This window comes from Monopterus albus, unplaced genomic scaffold, assembly GCF_001952655.1.
Source record: "Monopterus albus unplaced genomic scaffold, M_albus_1.0 scaffold4.1, whole genome shotgun sequence".
NCBI lineage: Eukaryota > Metazoa > Chordata > Actinopteri > Synbranchiformes > Synbranchidae > Monopterus > Monopterus albus.
In genome coordinates, this window is record NW_018127884.1 from 7,342,870 (window position 1) to 7,351,906 (window position 9,037).

Below are 9,037 nucleotides of genomic sequence, written 5' to 3' on the forward strand. Positions count from 1 at the left end.
CTTGCTGCTTTAAAGTGCCTTAGATTTGTGATTTTACTGCCTATTTAGATTTGTGTCACTCATCTACTTTATTTCACTTGTATTATGTGGCATTTGTGAGGACGGCAAAGTAAGAGTTTTATTGTACAGAGAAACACATTTCCTAACTGTGCATATGACAAATAAACACTTTGACCTTTGACCCTGACCTTGTGACAAACTGTACAAGGCAAACAGGAACCTCTAATAGCTAATCCAGCATTATTATGATAGTTCCCGTTTGTATATATGTAGTGTAACTCACAGACACTATGGCAATGTTGTCCTACAACTATTACAACCTCAGCCTGCTCAGTGGGAGAAGTTTGACAATATTCAATATTTTTGTTATTGTCACATGAAAAGACCAAAATCAATAACATCCTAGCCTGTCTCTTAAACATATCATCAGTTTCTTATCAACATAATCATTGAAAATGATAATGGTGTCTGGTCATATTGTCCACGTCTGAATTCTATAATATCCTCAACTCTATGATCTAATAATTAAGATTAATTAAATTATCAAATACATATCTTAGATATCATTCAGTTGCATTTGTTTATTAAAACAATTTCGAACTACTAATTGGCCTACATGAGCTCACAATTGCCTCATTGTTGCTGAATTATTTTGATCTAGTGGCTTTAAAATATTTTATCTAAAATAAATTATTATTATTATATAAAATAAGTTATCTAAAAGGGAAAAAATATGTTTTTCAAATTATGTCCATATTATAAATTTTATTTCGGGGTATTTCCGCTGTTCTGACCAGGGAACTACGAATAAGAAACCAACTTCAGCTTCATCTAAGCGCTTCACGTCCGCTGCAGCAGGAGGGTCTGTTACTCCGGCGTTTTGTCATGACCTCTCCTTATTTCATGCAGAGCAGGTCTGTTGTTACTCGGAGTGGAAATCGAACTGTGGCTTCTCGAAGGTCCAAACTTACCAAGAGACGGACAAAACCGGATACGGTTTCCTCTGTGGATGTAAAGGTCGAAGTGGAGGAGGCGAGGATCTCTGAGCAGAGACCCTCCTCATTAGCTGAACATAAGACACCGGTGGTATAAACGTGTGGAAACGCAGGAACTGTCATGCATTAGCTACTAAAAGGTTATTGCGCCTGCGCAAAGGCTGGGAAAGTTGTTCTTTGGTTTTGTTCACTGTATAGCACTGTGCATGTTACCATTAAAGTTGTTGCAGACTAGACTTTATTTCATCTGACAACATCAGCATTCAAAGGGTAATGCAGTGGTGGAAAGTAAGTAGAGAAAAAATACTTAAGTACAGATTAAAGGTGGGCCTAGTTGTACTTATAGATAGGCCTATATTATTTTTTCACTTCTTTGTATTTTTTATATCTTTACTCAGAATTATTTGATAACGTTACTTACATCATTTAACACGTTTACTTCAATGCTGTATATGGAGCCAGACATAAAGGGAAAGATAGAGAGTAGACAAGGGCAAACATACTCACTTTAGTGTTACATTTTTCACCTCAGAGCAAAATGTGAAGTAGTACTCGTGGACCACGTGAGTCGCGTGTGTCCAGGTCTGTATATCTGCAGGTTTACTGCTCAGCGGGTTTACTTGTAAAGCAAAGTCCTCAAAGTGAGTCTCTGAGCTGTTGCAGGACCATGGAGGAACTGGCACGGGAGAGCATCAGCCTGCTGGCCCGGTCCGCGTCTCATGCGGACCCACCGCGGCTCGGCTCTTTCGGCGCGGTGTTCATCATGCTGAAGTCTGCGCTGGGAGCCGGACTGCTCAGCTTCCCCTGGGCTTTCGAGAAGGCGGGGGGAGTGACCATTGCCATCAGTGTGGAGCTGGTGAGTACGTGATCAAACACACCTGCATCGATAGATAACTCCTGGTTTTGCACCCACAAGTCCCCTGCATGAGAACATTGCTTATATGTTCATGAACAAGCAGGCACTTTAACCGATTGACCTGTAACATTAAATATCATGCTGCTGAGGGGATTTAGGTGGTTTGTATGTCACCCCCATCTCTCCTCGGTGTGAAAGAGGCAGATCTATTTCACAAGTGCGCTCTAATGAAGCTTCCAGTTTGGATGGACCTGATGTGCACGGACTCTGCCGACTGCCTGGATACCAAGAATGGAAGTGACAGTTCCCTTTGGGAAATCAGAGGGTTCAGTGTCGTTCAGTTTTTTGCTCTTGATCTTAGTTCAAGTCCTTTTATATTCAGTGTCTACTGATACTAAATATTTATGTTTTTTCCCCTACAATCATAAAGCAACACAGTACAAACTATAGTAAGCCAACATAAAAATTGATAAAGCAATTAGAATTTGACCGCAGAATAATATTTGCTATAGGAAAATATATTGCATCATAGTTTTTAAAATATTTTTTATAGTGTTGTGTGTAATATGTCCATCTGCCATAGCAGGAAGCTTTAGAAAAAAATAGAACCGAGACAAGTAGCTGATTAATCGATTAAGTGATCATCAGAAAATTAATCTGCACGATTTTAATAATCGATTGTTTACATAATTTTTATGGAAAAAGAAATCACTGTGGGCAGCACAGTGACGCAGTGGTTAGTGCTGTCACCTCACAGCAAGAAGGTTCTGGGTTCAAGCCCGGACTGACCCGGTGCCTTTCTGTGTGCAGTTTGCATGTTCTCCCTGTGTGGATTCTCACCCGGTGATCTGGCTTCCTCCCACAGTCCAAAGCAATAGATGTGGGTGTGGTTGTCTGTCTCTTGGTGTCAGCCCTGTGATAGACCTGTCCAGGGTGGACCCCACCTCTTGCCCATGTCAGCTGGGATTGGCCCCAGCCCCCCCACAACCCTATTCAGGAATAAGCGCTATAGATAATGGACGGATGGAAATATTGCACTGATTCCATATCTGTAAATGTTTATTTGTGTCTCTTCTTGAATGTCTGTGATATTAAATAGAGTATCTTTGGGGTTTGGACTGTCAGTTGGACAATGGTTGGACTTTTGAAAATTCATGTGGGCATTTTTGAGTTTTTTTATGTTTATGGCCCAAATTATAAATCAATTAATAAAATAATACACAGATTATTTGTTAGTGAAAAGTAACTGTATGTTAGGGTGCGCTCGAACACAGTGAGCGAGCAGATAAAAAGCGGACCCAGGTGGCTGGCTTCAGTGCAAGCAGTAAGGTTTATTTACAGTGAAGGTAGTGACATATATACAGGAGGAGTAATGAGGTAGATGACCGGGTGTCGATCAGCAGCAGCAGAAAAACAGTCAGTGGTATGGTGGATGATGATGTACCGGGCTGCAGACGCAGAGGTCACTCCTGGGCTGGTCGAGGTGGAGGTGATGATGGCTGTAGACAGAAGAGCAGGGATAAACTGGGTAAGGGAGACTGTGCATCGACCTGGGAGGCGGTGGCTGGTGGTGTAGATTAAATCCAGGGGGGTCCAGAGGAGAGGTCCGAAGAGGAAGAAGACACTAGAGACGGCAGGGCAGGATAACGACTAGGGTGCTAACAAGGACTAGAGAGAACAAAGACAATCTTAACATAATCTTGACAAAACAACATAACAACCACTGGCCTGAAGACAGAGAAAGAACTGGCAGGGGAGTGACTGGTGAACAGTGTATAAGTATGGAGGAGACTAATGAGGTGCAGCTGGTGAGTAATCAGGGAAGCGGGGCAGGTGTGTTGAATGGTGTAATCAGTGCAAGGGCTAGGCTAGTGTGAGGAAAAAGAAGAGAGGAAGGTGGAGCTGGGCAAACCTGACACTGTAGTAAGTTAGAGCTCATAATCTCTGTGTGTGTTTTTGCTAATATCAGCTCAGTCTGTGAATGATGACATGGGTGAGCTCCTCTCTTTGGCGCTTTTGCAGGTATGCCTCATATTCCTCATCAGTGGTTTGGTTATCCTTGGCTATACATCATGCGTGAGCAGACAGAAAACCTATCAGGATGTGGTGAGAGAGGTGTGTGGGCGAGCAATGGGTCAACTCTGTGAGGTCTGTTTTTGCTTCAACCTCTTCATGGTGTCTGTGGCCTTCCTAGTGGTGGTGCAAGACCAGCTGGAGAAATGTAAGTCACACCAGAACAACCATCATTATATTGTAATGATGTGGTGTGTGTCATTACTTGCAACAGCCCTTGTTGTTCATGCTTATGATTTTAGTTACCTATCTCTCTGTCAAACAAATTTCAACGTCACTGTGGTGATCAAATGATTTCCTCCTCTTGTTTATGTGTTGCACATGCTGCTTCAAATTTCTATGATTGTCACACATTCATGTTACATGAGGATGAGCTGATGGAAAGCTAGAGTATCAATACTACTGATGCTAAATCTTGAGTATCAGTACTTGTGTTGGTAGGACTGACACCAAAACAACAGATCCACCACTTAAAATTGCATTTTGAGCAGATGAGAACATCTCATTAGCAAATTCATACAATTAACATCTTATTTAAAAGCTGTCTTGTGTTGTAACATGCAGGAGATTCATTTTTTAACAAAGAATAGTAAAAAGACATGCCTTGTGTTTCTGAAATTTCTTAGAGGTACAAGATAATACATTAGTCATAAGTAGTATCAGTAAAGGTATTATAGGCACATCTAGCAATGATTCCGGTCCTGGTCTACCAGATGTCAGATTCGAACCAAATGTTGTGCCATTTCTCGCCCCTAACATTTACATGGTCCACACTGCTGTAAACACTCAAGAGCACAAAAACCATCCACAGCAGTTTTTGAGTTATTAATTAAAATAGATTATGTATTTTCATTACTATAGCTTAGATGAAGCTCTGACCATATTATAATACAACTTTACTGCAGATATTTCCTAAGGGTTTACTTATTTTGCCTCTCTATACACTGATATATATCCCCCTTAGCAGAACAGAACACATAAACTATTGTGTACTATGTACCAGGCCCCCATCACCAGCCAACTGTGCTTGTGATCAATTTAGCAGCCATCTCTCATATAAAAAAATTAATCTCCTTCAGACCACAAATAATACACACTTTAATTTTCATTTTAGCTGGTATTAGGGTAAATGTGACTGGGAGCATTAACAAACCCTTTTTCATTTTCCCTTTGTTGTTTTGTCCATCTGAAATAGAACATTTGATTGGATTTACAACCATGCCCCAAGCAAAAAAAAAAAAAAAGCATTTGATTGGAAATTGTGCTCTGAGCATAGCATAGACATCTTCACAACATTCACAGGGACATTCTGTTTTTGTTGTCCTTTATGTTGATCCACCAACTCCCCGCCATGCTGGACGGCACTACAGAACACTGTACACCAAAACAGCCAGACACAAGGACAGTTTCTTCCCCTGTGTCATCACAGTGATAAACACTTATTTCATGACTTTATAGCAGAATGACAGGGCATTACATTGTAAATATACCTTTTGTATATATCTATCTGATAAACTCCTTATAATCTGTGTGTATATAGTTCTATATTTATTTGTACTTTATTTTTGTTTTCCTAATGCACATTTTTTTTTTTTGTTTGCACATTCCTTGCACATTTACCGGAGTGAAATTCCTCATGTGTTCAACACACCTGGCCAATAAAGCTGATTTGGATTCTCATTCTGAACTTCAAAACATACATCATGCCATTAAAAAATCCCGAACTAGACTAGACAGCCTTTTAGGATTTGGTGAGTTTTATCCTGTATTTTCAGGCTGTATATTGATGCTGTCCTGTTGCAGAATTTGATGAGATTTTGTTTCTTCAGTGTGCATTTCTTTATATGTAACCGTGACTGGGATGAGTGAGGGAGAGGTGCCCTATCACTGGTACACCGACCAAGGATTTACTCTCTTCATCATTTGCCTCATCATCATCCTGCCACTGTCCATCCCAAAAGAAATCAGCATCCAGAAATACACAAGGTACACAGCACTTACCTGTGGTCAGAATGACTTCCAGCTGAGTGTATGATTTTATGTGATTTAACTGGGTTTGTCCTCCTGTCAGTGTGTTGGGGACACTGGCTGCTACATACCTGTGTGTGGCAGTGATTGTCAGATATTTCCAGTTGGGCAGCCACATGGCCATAATAACTCCAGAGCACAACCAAGGGTCAGTAGCGCAGTTAAAGAAAAAAACACATCACTGGCTCCCCATTTTCTGGAGCTGCTGTATCATGTGCATCAATGAATGTGTGTGCTCTGTGTTTTTCAGTGCAAGTTCTTGGACGTCAATGTTCAGTGTCGTGCCAACCATTTGCTTTGGATTCCAGGTAGGATCCTCCTCAGGCACATTAGAGGTCAAAAACAAACAGACATTCTCATTAATCTGTGCAATAATGGAAAGCAACTAAGTACATGCACTCAAGTACTGTACTTCAGTACAGTTTAGAGGTATTTGTACTTTGGGTATTTCCATTTTCTGCTACTTCATACCATGACTTCACAGCATTTTGTACTTTTTACACCACTACATTTATTTGAGAACTTTTCGTAGCAGATTAATAAAAAAAAAGCGAAATATTTATAAGACTTTATTGATCGATGATAGGAAATTCAGAAGGTACCCCGCAGTATGTAAAGTACTTCAAATTATTAGTAATTATTAGATTCAAAACCTACGATCATCAAAACAGTACATAAGGTGGCTGAGGCTCACGAGGTAGGGCAGTCGTCTCTCTGACCAGCAAGTTGGTGGTTCGACTCCCGGTCTCCCCGCATGCCTAAGTGTCCCTGAGCAAGACACTGAACCAAGAATTGCTCCCGGTGGCTTGACTAGCGCCGTTGTGTGGCAGCCTGTCGTTATTTGTGTGTGAATGGGTGAATGGTGTGTCATCTCCTGTAAAGCGCTTTGGCCAGTGCAACACACTGTGGAAAAATGCGCTATATAAATACAGTCCATTTACCAATATTATCTCCACCTATACCAGTAAATGTGAACACAATAATGCATCAAAAATTATAATCCAGTGACACACATTAATGTGAAATGTGTCATTCTGTATATTGAGTACCTTTGCTGTCTGTACTTCAAGTAAATTTTGATGTTAAATGGCTTTGTACTTAAGTAAAGTTTTGAATGCAGGAATTTGACTTTAACAGAGTATTTCTACACTGTGGTATTGTTACTTTTACTTCTGTGTGTGTTTGCAGTGCCATGAAGCCTGTATAGCGATCTATAGCAGCATGGAAAATCAGAAGCTCTCCCACTGGGTGGTCATCGCTGTGGTCTCCATGTTTTTCTGTTTGCTCATCTACACTCTAACTGGTGAGCTCACCTCTAAAACTTAATTTCAGTCTGGGCTCAGCTGAGAGCTGCTGATTATGTCTGCGCTCTCTGTCTCCAGGTGTGTATGGCTTCCTGACGTTCGGACAAGCTGTTGCTTCAGATATTTTGATGTCATATCCAGGAAATGATGTGGTCATGATCATTTCCAGGTTACTTTTTGGAATATCAATTATCACCATCTATCCCATCATCCTTCTTCTGGGGAGGTAAACGGCACCAAAGCTGAGTTAATTTGTATCATCTGTATTTTAACACCTAACATATTGTTGCTCTGTGTATGGAACAGATCTGTGATCCTGAACCTGATGTTACGAGTCCAAAGGCGTCGTCGGGGAATTGTCACTCATTCTTTTGAGAGTTACTGCAGAGTTGTTCTCACTGTGATCTGGATCTCCGTCACTTTTGTCATTGCCATGTTTGTTCCCGACATGGGCAAGGTCATTAGTGTCATCGGAGGAATCAGCTCCTTCTTCATCTTTATTTTTCCTGGTATGAAAACAACCTTAACTTAAATGTGTGCAGGTTGTGTATCTGTGTTTGTAGTGACATGGCTTTGTATTTATACATGGTTTATGCACCTGAAGTCACTTTAAACTGTGCTATCAATTAATTTACCATTTATTTTCTTGAAGAACTGATTAATCTTCAGGTCCATAGAATGTTAGCAGTGATTTTTCTGGGGAATTTTTATAAAAAAAAAAAATACATGACAACAAAAAATAATTTCTGTCAGTCAAGTGGTAGATGAATTTACTTATTATTTCAACTCTAGCTAACCTATAAAACGTTGATGATAGCCATGTGGTTGGTAACCCAGGCAGTTTTGTGTGTTTTTGTCTTGCAGGTCTTTGCTTAGTGTTCACTATGCAAACTGAAACCGCAACTCCGCGAATCAGGTGAGTGTGGGAGCAGGAAGTTGTGATTGTTTTGGCAGCACTTTATTTTATGGGTCTGTAATTTCTGATTTCTTAACTAACAATTTCCAAAACATTTCCTGAAAATAACCATGTAATTTGATATTCATTGTAGTTCAAGTACTTTTTGTATTAAATTTCCCAATAGGTACAGTAACATACATAATGCAACACAAAGCAGCATATTACAGTCAAGAAAGATCATGTATGAAAACAAACAAAACAAATCTGGTCACATGTAACAGCTAATTTAAATAAAATAAGCAAATTAAATAAAATTTCAGAGAAAAAAGGAAGATGCCGTATAATAAATAAAATGCAACTCAAAAATAACATGTATGGAATGCCACTTTTTCAAACCTATCAAACAAAATGTTACTGCTGGTGGTCACACAAGTATGGCAAATGAGGACATTTCCTGCACAGTAACAATTACAAAAGTGATGCAAATTATTAGTGTACAACAATCTGTGAGTCTAGAAAGTGCTGCTTTTAGAGTCTGGATCATATTGTCTTCCAAAAAAGGAAAGAACATATTCTGTAGAAAATAAACTGAAAAAACCTAGAAAAAAATCAACTGGACTTAGATTTCTAGGTCGAAGACGTTTCACCTCTCATCCAAGAGGCTTCATCAGTTCTGACTGACTGGTGTTGAGCCAGAGATATTTATCCCCCTCGGTGGTGTTTCAATCCTTTGAAGGCCAACAATGTCCTCTAATGACTGAGTTGTTATAGCCCAGTGGCGGTGAGAGTCGTTACCTGTCTTTGAATCCTCCCCTGTGGACCAACGCCTATTGTCCTGGTGGGCATATTTGGGCAGAGATCTCAAAACAGGATTGTAGATGGA

At 40.1% G+C, this 9,037-nt stretch overlaps 1 protein-coding gene across 5 annotated transcripts in view; it reads left to right on the forward strand.

Annotated features, from left to right (window-relative positions):
* Positions 1-775: 775 nt before the first annotated feature.
* Positions 776-9,037, forward strand: part of LOC109963690 (putative sodium-coupled neutral amino acid transporter 8) — a 9,947-nt gene continuing 1,685 nt past the window's right edge. The window contains exons 1-11 of one of the 5 annotated variants that reach the window (XM_020606430.1): positions 776-1,283; positions 1,564-1,577; positions 1,659-1,851; positions 3,874-4,072; positions 5,754-5,910; positions 5,996-6,100; positions 6,203-6,260; positions 7,141-7,255; positions 7,335-7,482; positions 7,563-7,765; positions 8,121-8,172. In XM_020606430.1, the coding sequence (XP_020462086.1) occupies positions 1,269-1,283; positions 1,564-1,577; positions 1,659-1,851; positions 3,874-4,072; positions 5,754-5,910; positions 5,996-6,100; positions 6,203-6,260; positions 7,141-7,255; positions 7,335-7,482; positions 7,563-7,765; positions 8,121-8,172 (1,259 nt within the window). In that variant the 5' untranslated portion in view covers positions 776-1,268. Of the gene's footprint in view, positions 1,284-1,527; positions 1,852-3,873; positions 4,073-5,753; positions 5,911-5,995; positions 6,101-6,202; positions 6,261-7,140; positions 7,256-7,334; positions 7,483-7,562; positions 7,766-8,120; positions 8,173-9,037 lie in introns of all 5 variants that reach the window. The other 4 variants (XM_020606442.1, XM_020606451.1, XM_020606439.1 and 1 more) reach the window with 4 other exon arrangements.